At 43.3% G+C, this 19,931-nt stretch overlaps 2 protein-coding genes across 6 annotated transcripts in view; one reads left to right on the top strand and one right to left on the bottom strand.

The window, feature by feature from the left end:
- DYRK1A (dual specificity tyrosine phosphorylation regulated kinase 1A) overlaps nt 1-15,397 on the bottom strand; it is a 214,750-nt gene extending 199,353 nt beyond the window's left edge. The window contains exons 1-4 of one of the 2 annotated variants that reach the window (XM_081573151.1): nt 14,517-15,397; nt 9,191-9,243; nt 2,975-3,137; nt 2,765-2,888 (exon numbers count right to left, since the gene is read on the bottom strand). The gene's annotated coding sequence lies outside the window, so the exon portion shown is untranslated. The remainder of the gene's footprint in view (nt 1-2,764; nt 2,889-2,974; nt 3,138-9,190; nt 9,244-14,516) is intronic. The other variant, XM_081573159.1, reaches the window with a different exon arrangement.
- Nucleotides 15,398-15,715: 318 nt separating this feature from the next.
- VPS26C (VPS26 endosomal protein sorting factor C) overlaps nt 15,716-19,931 on the top strand; it is a 54,345-nt gene continuing 50,129 nt past the window's right edge. For all 4 annotated transcript variants that reach the window (XM_081573185.1, XM_081573187.1, XM_081573186.1 and 1 more), the window contains exon 1: nt 15,716-15,844. In XM_081573185.1, the coding sequence (XP_081429311.1) occupies nt 15,788-15,844 (57 nt within the window). In that variant the 5' untranslated portion in view covers nt 15,716-15,787. The remainder of the gene's footprint in view (nt 15,845-19,931) is intronic.

Raw genomic sequence — 19,931 nt, 5'->3', positions numbered from 1 at the left:
AGGAAATTAGACACATGTTTACTAAGTGCTTCTTTTGAAAGAGGCACAATGCTAGGGTAACAAAGCAAGGTTTTATATATTTCATTCATTAAAAAGAAATTTCGGCACCAACTATGTGCTCTGTGGGGTAGGAGACACAAAGCTGAGTGATTCTCAAATTCAAGGAATGACAGCCTACAAGAGATGTGACTTCAGTGTTATTCCTTAGCTGATTTGTGTTTGCTCATGAACTTAGAACATCTACATGACACTTCTTTGGTTTTGTTGTTGTAAGTTGCTTAGTTATGTTCCACTCTTTGTGACCCCATGGACTCCAGCACACCAGGCTTCCCTGCCCTTCACTATCTCCCAGAGTTTGCTCAAACTCAAGTCCATTGAGTCGATGATGCCATCCAACCATCTCATCCTCTGTTGCCCCCTTCTTCTCCTGCCTTCAATCTTTCCCAGCATCAGGGGCTTTTCCAATGAGTTTGCTGTTTGCATCAGGTGGCCAAAGTACTGGAGCTTCAGCTTCAGCATCAGACCTCCCAATGAATTTTCAGGGTTGATTTCCTTTAGGATTGGCTGGTTTGATCTCCTTGCTGTCCAAGGTTTGGTTTGGTTTTAGTTTCTGCATTATTCTAGAGACAGAAATCTTTTGCTTCACCAGAATACAAGTGTCTTTGCAATCAGAAGAGCACATGTTAAGTGGATCCAGTTGTTTTCTGAGGATGCATCTAAACCCGTTTGCAGCTTAGGAGATCTTTCATCTTAACCTTGATGATACAAAACTTCTGTAACCATCACAGAGGACACACTGGATGTTGAGAACAACTTGAGTGCTGATTATGCCTTTGCTGCTAATTAGCAAGGTGACCTTTGGCACCTACTTCTATGTCCCTGGGGCCTTGGCTATTTCATCTGGAGGAAAGGCATGTCAATAAGACTTGAGATTCTTTTTAGCAAGAAGATTCCATGAGGCTTTTTTCACTGAGGATACAAGTTCCTGTCTAGCCTCTGTCTAATAATTACTGCCAGGTAAACTTCCTAAGTGGGCTTCCCTGGTGGGCTATAGTCCATGAGGTCACAAAGAGTCAGACAGGACTTAGTGACTAAACAACAATAACAACCTTTGTGACTCAGCTGGTAAAGAATCTGCCTGCAATGAGGGAGATCTGGGTTTAATGCCTGGGTTGGGAAGATCCCCTGGAGAAGGGAAAGGCTACCCACTCCAGTTTTCTAGCCTGGAGAATTCCATGGACTGTATAAGTCCATGGGGTCGCAAAGAGTCGGACACGACCAAGTGATTTTCACTTTCACTTTAAGGTTTTATGACTTTTCCATTCTTTGGGTGTTATACATCTTTTCTTTCCTTTAGTTAGTAATGGAGCAAAGTAAGAAACACATTGATAACGACTGAAGTCTTAAATGCTGATTTTGATTGGGCATTAATGAGAAAATTAACTTTCATATTTCATGGTTTAGTCGCTCAGTCATGTCCAACTCTCTGCGACCCCACGGACTGCAGCCTGCCAGGCTCCTCTGTCCATGGGGATTCTCCAGGCAAGAATACTGGAGTGGGTTGTCATGCCCTCCTTCAAGGGATCTTCCCAACTCAGGGATTGTACACAGGTCTCCAGCATTGCAGGCAGATTCTTTAGATCTGAGCCACCAGGGAAGCCCATAGACATACATATATCCCTTTCTACCAAGATAATGAGAAAATCAAGTCATTAACGTAGGCAAATTAGAAGTAAGACTTTTGGGTTTCAGTGTCATTTTTTCCATTCTCTGCGAACCTTTAGTTTCAAGACTGGTAGACCATGAAGAAGGTAACAGATTGTAGCATGTCTCAGTGCCTTGCTGTTCTTAAATAAAGGAAAGATAAAAATCCCTGTCTTCATAATGTAAAAAGTAGTATTTGTTCATGCTCTATGTTTTAATGATAAACTCCTTAGATAACTACAAAAGCTGGGATGAAGTCTTTATGAAGAACAAACAATGATAAAACACCAAAATCATAAAAATTAAAAATTCTCTTCAATTTGATACCTTGAGGACACATGAAATGATGGGCTTAGTTGGGAAGGGGACGCCCTTACACTCAGGCTTACCTTTCAACTGGCTCTCACCCTCAGGCAGAAAAATCAAAATATGAGGCCATTTGTAAAACTTGGAGACTTAAGTACCACCATCTTATGGGGCTGCCTTTGCCTGGGGTACGGAAGCAGACCCCAGATTATCAATTCATCAGTCAATCCAACACGTAGACTCCAGTTGGAGAGGGCTTCATTGGCACCACAATATCACCTGTTTACAGACTGGTTGGCTTCTCCACCCCACCCCCAGTTCACCTCTCTTTTGGACTTTGCAGGAAGTAAAAGGAAGCAGCCCAGGGTGCTCCAAATTCTGAATTTTGTAACCATTTTCCATAACACTCAGCCTTGGTCAGCAGGCAGTATGCCTTCTAAAGTAGCACTGGGGGACTTCCCTGGTGGCTCAGTGGTCGGGAAGGTGCCTTGCAGCATGGGGCAAGGGTTTGATCTCTGCTGGAGGAACTGGGATCCCGCATGCCTCAGAGCAGCTGAGCACCTCAGCTTGCTGAGCTCATGCATCATACAACTAGAGAGTCTCTGTGCTGCAGCAAAGACCCTGCATGCTGCAACTAAGACCCAACACTGCCAAAGGAATAAATATTAAAAATAAATAAATAAGTAAAGGTAACACTGGGAACATGCAACCAAATGTCTGGTTGCCATGTACTAAGAGATGTCGTTTTTCCTACCTGCAATAACCGAGTCCTCACCATCCCATTGCTACCTCAGTGCTGCAGTTGAGCTTCCTTAGGTCCTGTCACCCGTATCTTCCTTCCAGGTACCCAACGCTGTATTAGGTATGACCAGAATCAGCTGCCAGTGTCAGAAAGCACAAAATAACAGGCATTTCAGCAATTGTACTGGAGCTTTCCTGGTGGCTCAGTCGGTAAAGAACTCACCTGCCAATGCAGGAGACAAGGGTTTGATCCCTGGGTTGGGAAGATCCCCTGGAGAAGGATATGGCAACCCACTCCAGTATTCTCGCCTGGGGAATCCCACAGACAGAGGAGCCTGGCGGACTACAGTTCATGGGGTGGCAAAGAGTCAGACACCACTGAGCGACTGAAAAACAACAAAGCAAGTGTATCATTTTCTCGAGGCTGCTGTAGCAAATTACCACAATCTTAGCGGCTGGCTTAAAACAACACACATTCACTCTGTTACCGGGTTCCAGAGCCCTGAGTCTGAAATGAGAATTCTGCAACTAAAATCCAAGTTCATGAGCTCCTTTCGGAGGCTCCAGGGGAGAACCTGTTTCCTTGCCTTTTCCAGTTTCTATAGGCATTTCTAGAGCCTATGTTCTTTGGTTTATGGCTCTTCTTTCCATTTTCAAGGTGCACCTCTCCAACCTTAGCTGCTTCCATCAGTGCACCCCATTTTCCAGTATCTGAGGTTCCTACCTCCCTCTTCCAAGGACCCTTTTAATTACCATGAGCCCACCTGGGAAATCCAGGCTACTCTCCCTGCTTCAAGATCCTTGACTTCATCACAGCTGCAAAGTCTCTCTGTCACGTAACACATTCTTCTAGACTTTCTGCACTTTTTTTGTTTATTTAATTTAGAGACTTATGTTGCGTGTATTTTTTGTTTGTTTGCCTGTTTCTCACAGCTGCAATCATATTACAGATAAAATTCTGAATTCTTAAATTTTCATTTTAGCACAACCATTTTTCTATGTTAGCATATGATCTGCATAACTATATTATTTAGCTTCTGACATCAATTTCTGGAATCATAATTTATATAAAATAAAACATATCCACCACGTATATGGAAGTCTGGCATGCTGCAGTCCATGCGGTCGCAAAGAGTGGGACACAACTGGGTGACTGAACAACAACCATATCTATACAGTTTGATGAGCTTTAACATGAATAACTTGTGTGACTATCTCCTACTCAGGATAAAGATTATTTCCTTCATCTTAAAAAGTCCCTCCTATCTGTAGTCAGTCCCCCAACCACCTCACAGGTATCCACTGATCCATTTATGTCTCTACTGATTGATTTTTGCCTGCTTGCAACTTATATTAAGTATGTAGTCTTAGAGTTGGCTGCTTCTGCTCAGCGCTTCTTAAGATTCATCCTTGTTGCTGCGTGTGTCACTAACTTGTTTTTTTTATATTGATAAGTAGTGGTCTATTGTGCTGATATACCATCTGTTTGTCCACTCATCACTTGATGAAAATTTCTGTCGCTTCCAATTTTTGTGTATTATGAATAATAGACAAAATAATATTACGAATAATGTTACTATGAACATGCAAGTACAAGTCTTTGTGTAGACATACGTTTTCGTTGTCTTGGGTAAACACCTAGGAGTGATCATGTTAAGCCATATCACAAGTGTATGTTTAACTTTACAAGAAATTATCAAATTGTTTTAAAACCGTTTTACAAAATGTTTGTTTCATTTTGCAATCCCATCAGCAAGTGAAGGTCCCAGTTTCTCCACAATCTCACCCACACTTGGTATAGACAAACTCTTTCATTTTAGCCATGCTTACGGCACATAATATATCTTGGTGTGATTTTTTTTTTTTTTGGTCACGCCATATAGCCTGTGGGATTTTAGTTCCCTGACCAGAGATGGAACCTGTGCCCGGTGAATTGGAAGCATGGACTCTTAACCCCTGGACCACCAGGGAAGTCCCTCTTGGCATGATTTTAATTTGCATTCCCCTGATAGTTAAAGATGCTGATCATCTCTAAGTGTGCTTATTGGCTATTCATATTTTTTCTCTTGTGAAGTGCCTACTGAAATTTCTCGCCCATTTATTAATATGGTTGTTTGTTAGGGAATACAAATCCTCTAACTTTGTTCTTCTTTTTCAAAATTATGTTGGCTACTTTGGGTTCTTTGTATTATCATATACATTTTAAAATTAGTTTGTCCATTTTTATCAAAAAGGCTACTGAGGTTGTTGAAGGGGGTTGCATCGAGTAGAAGAATGGACCACTTAATAATATTTAGTCTTGTACTCCAAAAACATGGAAAATTTCTCCATCAATTTGGTTATTCTACTACTTTTGATAGCTTACGGTGAAAGATGCCGGATTTGTGATCTCCGAAGAAGAAGAAGATTTAGCTTTGGGACCAGGGACCAGGCTTGATCACTCGAGAGCTTTTGTGTAGCAGAGTTTTACCAAAGTAAAAAAGGACACAGAAAGATTTTGACACAGACATCAGAAGGGGGATGGAGAGTGCCCCCACTCGCTAGTCTTATCAAGGCCTTATATGCTTTTACCCATGCCCCAACATACATCTTAAATTAATAAGATTAGAACTAACAATAGAAAGGTTTTACCAGACCCACTCCCACAACATAGCCTGGAGATAACAAGATTAGTCAGAAGGTTCTTGTTAAGGAGAAATATGTCCTCGGACAAGATACATTGTTATATTAAAGTCAAAGCAATGTAGAAAAAAACTTTGTCCTTTCCTCCTCTCTCTCCTTGGGGATGCCAGACTTCCTATCAACCTACCTAGGAATTGACTCTCACTCTCAGCATAACCATGTTCTAAATTTCTCTGATTTGAAGGTATAGTTTGCCAAACCATGCCTGTTTTGTGAATTAAATTGTTTCCAATTTTTTCATTACTAATGACTTGCTGTAAATATTGATGTGAAAGATTTCTTTCAATTTTAGGATTTATTTTCTTTAGACAGGTTTATAGCAGTCAAATTACTAGGTTAAAGAATATTAAGATTTAGAAAACATTGGTATATACTGCCAAAATCTTCTTTTCTACTTGTGTTGTACCATTCACATTGCTATCATAAATAAATGAAGATTTTTGCTTCACCCTTTACCTACCAATATTGAATGTTTTTGTGTGAAATTAACCTATGAAATGGAAGATTCTTACTAGCATTTGTTTTTTTAAATTGAAGTTAAACATTTTTGCATGTGTCTGCTTACTACTTAGTTTACCCTTTTACAAATGTTATTTATATCCTATGTTTTAGAGTTCTTATTGATTCCATAGTCCAAATTGTAAGACTGACCCCCAGTGACCTTAGCCCTTGTATAATTTCCTTTCTTTTGAGTGGGGTAGAAGATAAGAATATAATAAAATATCACTCCCAGGATTGTGTTGTTATGTGACATGTCTAAAATAAAGAGATTTTAGTCATGTCGCATAAAATAGATTGTCCAGGTGGGCCTAATGGAGTATCATAAGCCTTTTAAAAGCAGAAAATTTTCTCCAACTAGTAGGAGAAACAGAGTTCAAAGAGATTCAAAGTATGAAAAGGATTTGATGCACTGTTGCTGGCTTTGAATATGGAGAGGTCCCCATGCAAGGACCAGAAAGAGACCTCTATGAGCTGAGATGGTCCCTGCTCATAGTCCTGCAACCACAAGGAACTGGATTTGGCCAATAACCTGAATGAGCCTGGAAATACATGCTTCCAGAGCCTTCAAATAACAGCTCGGGCTAGCAGACACCTGAATTTCAACCTTGGGTGACTCTGAGCAGAGAGCCCAGTTGAGCCCACCCAGACCTTAATGACCAACAGAACTGTGAGCTAGTAAATGGGTGTTATTTCAAGTCCCTAGGTTTGTGGTAATCTGTTACATAACTATAGAAAACTAATACATCCTTTATCATCAAGATATGATTTTTGCTTATCATATTTGTTACATATCTTTCCCAATATGTTCTTTCCATTTTACTATGGATTTTCTCCCTTCATGCCTAGTAAAAATTTATATGTATTACATTCTTTTTTTCTCTTCGTGATATTCTCCTATCAATCTCCATACTTAGCCTAACCATATAAAAGTTTTAAAAATTCAGTTATGTTTTCTATCTTTTCTGTGTGGTTTAATTCTTTTTTAATTAAAATGTTCTTTTTTGTTTCTTTTTCTTTTTTACTGAACTAAAACATTTACATGGTCCCAAAGTCAAAGTTCTATGGCATTCCATGGTACATTCAGAGAAGTCTAACTTCAATCCCTGTTTTTCCCACCCTGTTCCATCTTTTCTCTTCGCTGAAGTTAAACATGATTTGGTTATCTATTAGTATATGCTGAAGTTGAAGCTCCAATACTTTGGCCAATACTGATGCAATACTGATGTGAAGAACTGACTCATCTGAAAAGCCCCTGATGCTGGGAAAGATTGAAGGCAGGAGGAGAAGGGGACGACAGAGGATGAGATGGTTAGATGGCATCACCGACTTGATGGACAGGAATTTCAGCAAGCTCTGAGAGTCGGTGATGGACAGGGAAGCCTGGTGTGCTGCAGTCCATGGGGTTGCCAAGAGTCGGACACGAATGAGGGACAGAACTGATTACTATATCACAAACCATCTCAAAACTTCTTGGCTTAAAATAATAACTTTTATTATTTTTCACAGTTCTGTGGGTTGACCGAGGCTCAGCTGAGTGATTTTTCTCTGGTTTTGCTTTGTGTTTTCATATGGTTGCAGTCAGATGGCAGTTCACTTGTGGGGCCCACAGGGGAACGGCAGAAAGGCTGGTCTCAGAGCCCGAGGGCTCCTTGTAGTCCCTCAACGTGGTATCTCCACCAGGGTCTTGGGACTCCTTATATGGTTCCTAGAGCTCCCAAAGTTGCACAAGCAGAAATTGCCAGGCCTTTTAAGACTTAGGCCTGGAATTCCCACCTCATGCTTTATTATTTATTTATGGTTAAAGCGAGTCACATGTGTGAACACCTGTAAAATACAGCCTAGGTCTGCCCTTCCCACTTGCTAATTTCTTGTCGGGATTTTTCTGGCTATTCTTGATTATTTATTATTACAAATAAACTGTATAATCAATCTGCCTTTCTCCAGGAACAAAGAGAAGATAGGATTTTTATAGGCATTGCTTTAAAATTTTAAATTAAGTAGGGAAAATTAACATTTTGATGATGTTGAACCTTCCTATCCAAGCCCATGATAGGCTTCTCCTTCCTTCAAATCTACTGGTAGATCTTTTGCAAGATATTACTAGTTTTACTCACATAGATTTTTCACATTTTTTAAATGTCTATGCCTGACTTCTTTAATCATTTACTGAACTCTTTCATCCTGAGTTTAATCCTGAACTCTTTACTCTCCAGTGATTTTTTGGAGAGGATGGGATAAGTGGGCTTATGGGGAGATAGCAAAATCTAAATAAATTTTTCTTATAAATATCAAGTCATTTAGCCTAATATCATTTGCTGAAGAATCCCCTGGTCTCAACAGATTTGTGATAACTCTTTCATCATATATTAAAATATTATATACTAATAGAGTATATGATATTATATAAGTATATAATATTATATACTAATATATTGAGATGCATTCTGAGCTATCCTGTCCAATAGATCTTATGAAAGAATGATGTGGTTTTAACTCTTATAGCTTTATTATGTTTTGTGCTTAGTAGGGCTCTTTTCCCTACAATTAACTTTTTAAAATATCTTGGCTCAATTTATTTATTTATTTTTATTTTTTTACTTTATGACCATGTGGCATGTGGGATCTTAGTTCCCCGACCAGGGATCAAATCTGAGCCTCCTGCATTGAAAGGGCAGAGTCTTAACCACTGGACCACTAGGGAAGTCCCCCTATAATTAACTTTTTAAAAAAGATATATAATTTTTTAGTGGTCATTTTTTTTCAGAAGAATTTTAACATAGGTTCATTAAATTTCCTCATTAAAAAGTGTATTGAGGGGAATGAATTAAAGCTAAAATTTAGTTTTTATAAGACTAGACATTTTAAAGTATTTAGATTTCCTATTCAGAAATACTATACATCTCTCCATTTTTCAAAATACATATATCTTAATTCAGCCTTATAGCTTTATTCATGTAACTCAAGTGTATCTTACATTTCAAGTATTTTAGATTCTTACTGCTACTGAGAATATAATCCCTATTTTCATTTTATTTTCTAACTGGTTATTGCTGTTAAGTAGAAATGCCTTTTGATTTCTGAATATGTAGCTGTTTGAAAATTTACAGGCACAACATATAAATGGCCAAGAAAGTGACAGCCTTCATTTCTCTATAAATTAACCCAGTTTAGCTCTCTAGCAATCATTTTCTACTGAGGATGGGGAAAAAAAAATCAGTCTCACTATTCAGCTGGAACTCAACTGACAGTGTCTTACCTTCTCCCTTCACATTCTCATCTTCCTCATGCCTTCCTGCTGAAGTATTCTACCTGGGATGAGAGAGGCATGTGGTTCAAAAACGCCCTGTACCCAGAAAAACCGAAACAGAAGAGCAAGTCCAGAGATAAACCTACGCATCTGATCTATGACAAAGGAAACAAGAACACACAACTGAGAAAAGACAGCCTCTTCAATAAACGCTGCTGGGAAAACTGGGCAGCTACACATGAAAGAGTGAAATTAGGGGCTTCCCTGGTGGCTCAGTGGTAAAGAATCTGTCTGCCAATGCAGGAGACTTGGGTTTGATCCCTGGTCTGGGAAGATCCCACATGCCACAGAGCAACTAAATCCATGCCCACAACTACTGAGCCTGTGGTATAGAGTCTGGGAGCCACGGCGACTGAGCCGGAGCACTCCAGAGCCTGTGCGCCACAAGAGAAGCCACCGCAATGAGAAGCCCCTCATCGCACACCACAAGAGGTTAGACCCTGCTTGCCACAACTAGAGAAAAGCCCACACAGCTACAAAGACTCAGAACAGCCAAAGTAAAATAAATAAAAAATTTTTAAAAAGTGTTTTTTAAAAAAAGAGTGAAATTAGAAGACTCCCTAACACTATACGTAAAAAGAAACTCAAAATGGATTAAAGACCTAAACGTATGGCTGGATACTACAAAACTTATGGAGGAAAACACCGGCAGAACACTCTGACATAAATTGCAGCAAGATCTTTTTCGACCCACCTTCTAAGAGTAATGAAAATAAAAACAAAAAATGAACAAATGGGACCTAATTAAACTTAAAAAGCTTTTGCACAGCAAAGGAAACCATAAACAAAATGAAAAGACAACTCTCAGGATGGGAGAAAATACTTGCAAATGAAGCAACTGACAAGGGATTAATCTCCAAAATATACAAACAGCTCATACAGCTCCATATGGAAAAAGCCAACAACCCAGTAAAGAATCTTAACCACTCTACCACCAGGAAAGTTCCTATATCCCTAAATATTTTTGTGGTATGTATATATTTTTACTAAAAGAAACTTTCCAGGTGGCGCAGTGGTAAAGAATCCACCTGCCAATGCAGGAGACGCATGAGCCACAGGTTCAATCCCTGGGTGGGGAAGATCCCCTGGAGGAGGACATGGCAACGCACTCCAGCATTCTTGCCTGGAGTAACCCAGGGACAGAGGAGCCTGGCGGGCTACAGTCCATGGGGTCACACAGAGTCAAAGGTAGACTCCAATTCCCCTTCCTTCTAGTATGGGCTGGATTTAGTGACTGTCTTCTAGTGGACAGAAGAAATGTGAATGAGAGAAGTCAGGCCACAAAAGCCACTCTAGCTCGCTGCTTGCTCTCCCTGTGGGATCACCTGTTCTGGGAGAAGTCAGCTGTGTGGGCTCCGTAGCCGCCTATGGAGAGTCCTACCTGATGAGGCCTCCAGCCCACAGCTGCGTGAGGGAGCCATCTTGGATCTTCCAGCCTTAGTCAAGTCTTCGGATGACCGTGGCCCTGACATCAATGACTGCTACTACCTGAGACCTTGAGCCAGAACAACCCAATGAAGCTGCTCCTAAGTTCATGACCCACTTTAAACTACTAACTGTTGGGGTAATTTGTTATATACAGTAGATATTAATATAGGGAGCTTTGGAGCTGGAACTGTCCCAAACTGGGGTGAGGGAAAGAGGTCTTTATACCCTAAACTGACTAGTTGTTACATATGGGCTGTCCCTGCCACTATCCAAGGGACCACAACTTTGGGGAAAACAGTTTTCTTCAACTGAGAGTAAGTTTTGAAGAGTGACTTAAATGAGAGATGCTGAGAGCAATACTCTTACTCTGGGAACATGTCCTTCAGTCCTGAAAGAAGGGTCTGAACAGAGCATCACAGAGTCCACTAAAAGATGTTCAGTGAGCCCTCTCCTCTAGTCCCAGAGAGGCACTAAGGTCACGGCCGAACACAACACCTTACACCATCTTCTAACAAAAGATGCCACAATTGGAGACAGACACATTCCCCAGGGATTAATAAAAGCTTCAGATCTGGCCTGGCTTCCATGAAATACTTTCTCAGTCCTCTCTGCAGTTTATATAGGAAGGCAGGAGAAGGACTCAAAGGAGGTGTCTGGCCTTGTGGACCACAGAGTCTCTGGTGGGAAGTGAGGTAGTGGGGGAGGCTGTAAGAGAACCTCTCCTTGATACCAGTAGGGGCTACTGGCAGGAGAGGCAGAGGTTCCACTCCCTACTTGCAAACCTGTCTAGGCAGCATTCTTGCTGATTAATTTGTCTGTATTTGAAAAGGCAGGAAGACAACTGAAGGGAGATGGCAGGGTGGAAAGCAGAGACCACCGGGCAGCTTCCAGTCTGGTCCTTTTGTGTGACAAGGATGTGTGTTTCTCAAGAGTCAGGGGGACTCAGTGGCAGATAAATGGTCTCCAGCTGTCTTGCTGAACCCTCACCCCAGAAGACTGGTATCCTGCTTGGCAGTGGGGTGATGGTAAAGATTAAGCTGGAAGTAGATCTTCTATGAAATCATACGGAGAGGACAAGGCCCATCAGGCCTTCCCCTATGTGTCCCACGAAAGAAGTTTCAAACAAGGGCCACTTATCCAGAGAAGCAGGGATCCACCAAGAAAGAACTCTAGCAGTGTTAAGTCAGACATTTGCCTCAACAGAGAAGCCAGGCCTTGAAGAGTTGCTAAGGAAGTGTCTGAAAGCCAGAACCATGACTTGTACCTTTATACGCTCAGAATCTAGGGTCCCACTCAAGCTGGGAGATTGACACTTTGACAGGGTCTGATGTTCAGTACTGTGTGGATCACAATAAACTGTGGAAAATTCTGAAAGAGATGGGAATACCAGACCATCTGACCTGTCTCTTGAGAAACCTGTATGTTTCAGTCCATTCTGAATCCAGAGTTCCAAAGAAGAGCAAGGAGAGATAAGAAAGCCTTCCTCAGTGATCAATGCAAAGAAATAGAGGAAAACAACAGATTGGGAAAGACTAGAGATCTCTTCAAGAAACTTAGAGATACCAAAGGAACATTTCATGCAAAGATAGGCTCGATAAAGGACAGAAATGGTATGGACCTAACAGAAGCAGAAGATATTAAGAAGAGGTGGCAAGAATACACAGAAGAACTATACCAAAAAGATCTTCACGACCCAGATAATCACGATGGTGTGATCACTCACCTAGAGCCAGACATCCTGGAATGTGAAGTCAAGTGGGCCTTAGAAAGCATCACTACGAACAAAGCTAGTGGAGGTGATGGAGTTCCAGTTAAGCTATTTCAAATCCTCAAAGGTGATGCTGTGAAAGTGCTGCACTCGATATGCCAGCAAATTTGGAAAACTCAGCAGTGGCCACAGGACTGGAAAAGGTCAGTTTTCATTCCAATCCCAAAGAAAGGCAATGCCAAAGAATGCTCAAACTACCACACAATTGCACTCATCTCACATGCTAGTAAAGTAATGCTCAAAATTCTCCAAGCCAGGCTTCAGCAATACGTGAACCGTGACCTTCCAGATGTTCAAGCTGGTTTTAGAAAAGGCAGAGGAACCAGAGATCAAATTGCCGATAGCCGCTGGATCATCAAAGAAGCAAAAGAGTTCCAGAACAACATCTATTTCTGCTTTATTGACTATGCCAAAGCCTTTGGCCTTTGACTGTGTGGATCACAATCAACTGGGGAAAATTCTGAAAGAGATGGGAATACCAGACCATCTGACCTGTCTCTTGAGAAACCTATATGCAGGTCAGGAAGCAACAGTTAGAACTGGACATGGAACAACAGACTGGTTCCAAATAGGAAAAGGAGTACGTCAAGGCTGTATATTGTCACCCTGCTTATTTAACTTCTATGCAGAGGACATCATGAGAAACGCTGGGCTGGAAGAAACACAAGCTGGAATCAAGATTGCCGGGAGAAATATCAATAACCTCAGATATGCAGATGACACCACACTTGTGGCAGAAAGTGAAGAAGAACTAAAGAGCCTCTTGATGAACGTGAAAGAGGAGAGTGAAAAAGTTGGCTTAAAGCTCAACGTTCAGAAAACTAAGATCATGGCATCTGGTCCCATCACTTCATGGGAAATAGATGGGGAAACAGTGGAAACAGTGTCAGACTTTATTTTTGGGGGCTCCAGAATCACTGCTGATGGTGATTGCAGCCATGAAATTAAAAGACGCCTTACTCCTTGGAATGAAGGTTATGGCCAACCTAGATAGCATATTTAAAAGCAGAGACATTAGTTTGCCAACAAAAGTCCATCTAGTCAAGGCTATGGTTTTTCCAGTGGTCATGCATGGATGTGAGAGTTGGACGGTGAAGAAAGCTGAGTGCCGCAGAATGGATGCTTTTGAACTGTGGTGTTGGAGAAGACTCTTGAGAGTCCCTTGGACTGCAAGGAGGTCCAATCAATCCATCCTAAAGGAGATCAATCCTGGGTGTTCATTGGAAGGACTGATGTTGAAGCTGAAACTCCAATACTTTGGCCACCTCATGCGAAGAGTTGATTCATCGGAAAAGACCCTAATGCTGGGAAGGATTGGGGGCAGGAGGAGAAGGGGATGACAGAGGATGAGATGGTTGGATGGCATCACCGACTCGATGGACATGGGTTTGGGTAAGCTCCGGGAGTTGGTGATGGACAGGGAGGCCTGCCGTGCTGCGATTTATGGGGTTGCAAAAAGTTGGACACGACTGAGCGACTGAACTGAACTGATGTTCAGTAACTGAAATCGACCAGAAGATCACGGTGTCACCTAAATAGTGCTTAAGGGATAGAAGAGATTCAAAAGAGCAGTGACTGGAGAAAAAAAATGTACTGTTCTTTTCGGAAGCCATCACATTGAGAGCAGTTCAACAAACTGATTATACTGATAATTGCTGGAACTAGAGCACTTTGCAGTGCAGCAGTATTCGGTGAAGATTGTGTACAACCGACACAGATAAGTGAAATACAGTACACTTGTCCTCTATGAACCAGAAATGTTGGGTTGCAAAACAACTATAAAGCAGGTTTGCTGAAGCAAACAAGTCTAGAATGTGTATCCTTTTGTTTGTTTTCCTGTACTGTCTACTGGGATTAACACTTTACCATTTGGAAATGATGGGTGAGACTGGCAGAGAAGGACCCACTTCTTGAATTGCAAATAGCCTAGAGAGTGATTAGTAAGTCCCTAATGAATTGTTTTTAGAATTGCTGAGTTTGAGCTGCCAGGGAAGTTACCCTAGACCACAACGGAAGCTCTGGGGGGCAGAGAGGAGCTGAAAACTGAGATATGAATATTAGGAAATACCTGTTACCAACCTTCAAAAGCAACTGTAGCTATAGCACCATCACGGTTGTCCTAGAAAACACCTTGCATTCTCATGAGAGAAGTACTCGTGAGAGTGAGTCAGGAAACCGTTTTACAGAAAAATTCTCACGTAATCCTAAAAGTAACGCACTTTGAGAAAAATAAAATCCGGAATCGAAGAATCTTAAAAATCAAAAAGCACTTCTTCGCTGTATTAAGTCACGGACCAAAACAATTAAAAATATGCCTCTTATTGGAAAGACCCCTGTTTAAAACCTTGACAAGGAATTTTATGTCAATAAACGTAGTCGGCTGCTCTGCCTGGAGGCAGTCCTTCCGGAAAGCCATACGTTTCTAGTGTCCAGATGAGTGGGCTCTTGCTGAGAATAAAAAGACTAGGCAGGTCCCGCTCAGCTTCGAGGTTATACATTTCCACGCACAGCCGAGACGCGGGGCCTGCGAGCCGCGTCGCGTCACACTCTGCGCACGCATATGAATATTCAACGCCTCGCCCCAGAGCGCGCGTCTGGGAGAGTACCCACAAGCCCCCGCGGCCCGGCGGGGCGGGGCCAGGCTGCCCGCGCTCTCTCTCTAGACCTTGGTCCTCGCCGGCGGGGGTGTCGGGGAAGCCCGCCAATCCGCGCTTTGCAGGCCGGGAGCGGGGGGCTGTGGAAAGGGCAGGGAGGGCCGCCTCGCCGAGGACGGACACAAGGCCTCTGTCCTCAGCGCCGCCGGAAGAAAGCGGGAGGGGGAGGGCTAGAAGCAACTAGAGGGAGGGATTAGCGGAGAAGGCAGTCTCCATTATCACCTCCTTACAGGCAACGCGATAGCGCAGCGCCGCACAGCCTGACGGGAGCCTCAGCCTGCGGGCTCAGGCTGCGCCCTCGGCGCGTCCCCGGCCCCGCCCCCGCCCCCTCCCGCGAGGCACGCCGGGAGAGCCGAGTTTACTCCCTCCCCCTGGTCAACGGGCGAGAAGAGGCATTTCCGGCGTCAAGACTGGCCTTTACGGAAGGGGTGGGGTTTCCTCGATCCCGCCCCTCACGCCCGGGGGAGGCCGGGTCAAGAGCGACAGTCCTCGATCCGCGCTAAAGCCCGCCCTTGCGCCGGAAGGAAGAAGGATGGGGGGAGGGGAGAGTCGCACTGGCCGCGGGAGCGGGGTCACGTGACGCAGCTGCGGGCGGGGAGAAGAAAGGGGCGGGCCCCGGGCGGAGAGGCGGGGCGGGCCTTCCTCGCCATTCGGTCACGCGCGGCAGGAAGTGGTGTGCGAGGCGGAGTATTCGCGATGGGGACCACCCTGGACATTAAGATTAAACGAGCGAACAAGGTTTATCACGCTGGGGTAAGTGGCGGGGCGGGGGTAGCGGCTGCAGGTTCTGTAGTCTCCCCGGGTCTGGCACACTTCTGAGTTTTCCTGGGCGGGTGCGTCCGGGTCAGGTGGGAGCAGCCAGGTGCATCCTCCGCCAGGTGCGTCCCCCGCCAGGTGCGTCTCGCCCGCGCGGCTGGCTGCTCTGCAGAGTCCGCCGGGGTCGCCGCCGCGGTTAGGGGGCTTGTAGGGCGCCTGGGCTGCAGCGCTTAACCGTCTGGCCCCTTGGACATCCAGCCCGGCCGGGGGCTTGAGCTGTGACTTAGCACTGCGGTCGGAGGAGCTCCACCACCAGACGCTCCGTTCCTCGCTTGTAAGAGGACTGCAAAGGTCTAGGGCCAGAAAGGCAGATGTAACCTTGGAAGCAGAAATATACTCTGTGGGCCGTACAAAAGTTACTCATTTCTCTGGTTTTGGGGACGGAAGGAATTGCATGTTAAAATGCAAATTAAAAGTTTTAACGAAGCCATGAACAAGTTTTGTGCCACTGGCCACTTAATTTTCTCGGGCGCTAGTTTGCTTATTTGCCAAAGGAGACTGCGAAGTTTTTCTCCCTCTAACTCGGGCAATCTCAACCCTTATTGTAACTAAATCAGAATCCATCGCCCTGGGAATTTACGCTGACCGGAGTCTCATACCTAGAGACCCCTGTCATTCTGGCTCCTGTGCAGCCAGGGTTGAAATCGCAGCCAACTCTGAGACTATGTGGAATACAATTGAGAGGAGTTGCTGGTCCCGTGAATGCAGCGAGGGCTCAAAAAGAATGCTTAAAGCCTTTGGGGGCAAGACCATTGAGGAAACCTCATGTTTACACAGATGCAAGATAATTTGGTCATCTCCGGATTATTAATTACAAAGGGAAAAAGCTACGTTTATAGCGCAGGAATCTGATAGTCCCTATCCTAACCAAGACCAGCGGTGATACCACCTTCCCACCGCAGCTGACGCGTTCTGGCACAATAATAGAGGATTCTGGTAGGAAGCGCTGAAGACGCAACTCAGCTATGTGGTGTTCCTGCCGAAAATGCGGGAAACGGGCATGTTCAAAGTTGAGAAACGTTCTGTGCGTTTATAGGCCTGGATGTTTCAAATATGTCAGTGTCATTAAAAAGACAGGACAATTTGTTTTTTTAAGATTCAAGAGTTGACAGGGATATAACAACCAAATACAATACCTAATTTTTGATCAATTTGAATATGGGGTATATATTAAATAAGAGCTTTAAATCCCCCCAGTCTGGTGTTCATATCTCGGTTATGTGGGCGAATGCTCTACATGCTTAAGTATTTAGGAGTGAAGTGTAACAGTAACTACATTTTAAATGGCCCGGTCCTAAGTTCGTGCATGCGCGCATGTGGGGAGAAAGAAAGCAACAGTACCAACATATTAACAGTTGCTGACTCTGCTTGAAAGCCTTATAGGTCTAATTTGATGTCTTGAAAAAAAAAAGCTTTATTGAGATCTAATACCATAAAATTCACTCTTTTCAAGTGTATAATTCAGTGGTTTCAATATATTCAGAGTTGTGCAACCATCACCCCCGTCTAATTTTAGAACGTTTTTATCACCGTCCCCCCCAAGAAGAAACACCACACCCATAAGACTTCATTTCTCATTTCCTCTGCCTCTTAGACCCAGGCAATCACAGATCTGTTTTCTCTCTCAGTGGATTTGCCTAATTAGGACATGGTCATGTATATAGGATTGTACAATCTGTGGTCTTTTGTGACTGACTTCTTTCACTTATGCATGAACTTAGAACACATTATCGGAGGTGGCAATGGCACCCCACTGCAGTACTCTTGCCTGGAAAACCCCATGGATGGAGGAGCCTGGTAGGCTGCAGTCCATGGGGTCGCTAAGAGTCGGACACGACTGAGCGACCTCACTTTTCACTTTTCACTTTCATGCATTGGAGAAGGAAATGGCAACCCACTCCAGTGTTCTTGCCTGGAGAATCCCAGGGACGGCGGAGCCTGCTGGGCTGCCATCTATGGGGTCGCACAGAGTCGGACACGACTGAGGTGACTTAGCAGAACACATGCTGTTGTAGCCCATATCAGTTCCTCATTTGTTTTCATGGATCAGTAGTATTCTGTTGTGTGGATACATCACATTTTATTTATCCATTCATCTGTTGATGGACATTTGGGTTGTTTTCATTTTTTGACTATTACGATTATTGCTACTATGAACAGCATTAATCTAATACAGGTTTTTGTGAGAACATATGTTCCTTTTCTCTTGGATATATACCTCGGAATGTATTTGCTGGGTAATATGCTAACTTTGGCTCAGTGGTAAAGAACCCACCGATCAGTGCAAGAGACACGGGTTGAATCCCTGGGTCAGGAAGATCCCTGGGGAAGGAAACAACAACCCACTCCAGTACTCTTGCCTGGAAAATCCCATGGACAGAGGAGCCTGGCAGGCTACAGTTCATGTGGTCACAAAGAGTTGGGCATGACTTAGTAACTCAACAACCCTAACTTTTTATTACGTATTTGAGGGCCTTCCAAACAGTTTCCTGAAGCACCTGCACAGTTTTACGTTCTTACTGGTAGTGTGTGAGGGTTTCAGTTTTCTCGGTACTTTGTATTCTCGTAACTTTTCTGTAGCTTGGAAAATACCAAAAATTAGAATTGGGAAGACTTCCCTGGTGGTCCAACTGTTAAGATTCTGTGCTTCCACTGCAGGGGTTGAGGGTTCAATCCCTGGTCAGGGAACTAAGATCCTGCATGCTGTACAGTGCAGCCAAAAGGTAAAAAAATAAATGAATCAAAAAAAAAGAGGAGGCAGTGACAGGCAATATGTACATTTAGTTTTAATACTTACTATTTTCATTCAAAAGTTAACACATTTTATTCTGAGATGTTATACCAGCTGAGAAGTTTTCTGTGTTTTAAAGTATGGTACAAGTAGTGAAAGTTCAGTTCAATTCAGTCACTCAGTCGTGTCCGACTCTTTGCAACCCCACGGCCTGCAGCATGCCAGGCCTCCCTGTCCATCACCAACTCCTGGAGCGTACTCAAATTCATGTGCATTGAGTTGGTGATGTCATCCAACCATCTTATCCTCTGTCATCCCCTTCTCCCGCCTTCAATCTTAGCATCAGGGTCTTTTCCAAGGAGTCAGTTCTTCCCATCAGGTGACCAAAGTATTGGAGTTTCACCTTCACCATCAGTCCTTCCAATGAACATTCAGGACTGATCTCCTTTAGCATTGACTGGTTGGATCTCCTTGCAGTCCAAGGGACTCTCAAGAGTCATCTCCAACACCACAGTTCAAAAGCATCAACTCTTCAAGAGTTCAGCTTTCTTTAAACTCGCACACCCACACATGACTACTGGAAAAACCATAGGTTTGACTAGACGGACCTTTGTTGATAAAGAAATGAAAACAAATAATGAAAAGTACATTTGAAAAAGATGACGAACTGGAATCATCCCTTTGATCCACCTGGAAGTCTAACACAGCCAGGACCTCTCCTGGAGGGGGCGCTGGGTGGGAGGTGGTGCCAGCCCCGCCCCTCTGGTGCATACCCCTTCATGCGAGAATTACGGACAGATTCTGCACCTGTTGGCGTATGACTTCCCAGTCTTTGGTCACTTTTACACTTAAATGTGTTTTACACTAAGTGCATTTTAAAAGGAGACTTTATATGGCGAGTGTGAAAGAAAAACCAGTGTTGCTTCTCCTAATAGAGAATATAGTTGACCCTCGAACAAAGCGAGGGTTAGAGCTGCTGACCATTCTCCCCTGCAATCAAAAATCTGCATGTAACTTTTGACTCCCCCCAAACTTAGCTACCGATAAACTGCTGTTGACTAGAAGCCTTACCAATAACATACACAGTTAACACATGTTTTGTGCGTTATAGGTATTATATACTGTATGCTTACACTAAAGCAAGCTAGAGAAAAGGAAATGTTATTTAGAAAATTATAAGGAAGTGACATAGATTTAAGGGATTAGATCTGATAGAGTGCCTGATGAACTGTGGACAGAGGTTTCTGACATTGTACAGGAGACAGGGATCAAGACCATCCTCGGGAAAAAGAA

Source organism: Giraffa tippelskirchi, chromosome 2, assembly GCF_054371585.1.
Source record: "Giraffa tippelskirchi isolate mGirTip1 chromosome 2, T2T-mGirTip1v1.2.pri, whole genome shotgun sequence".
Classification (NCBI taxonomy): domain Eukaryota; kingdom Metazoa; phylum Chordata; class Mammalia; order Artiodactyla; family Giraffidae; genus Giraffa; species Giraffa tippelskirchi.
Note: the sequence above shows the minus strand (reverse complement) of the source record. Positions and strands in the feature narration are given on the sequence as shown.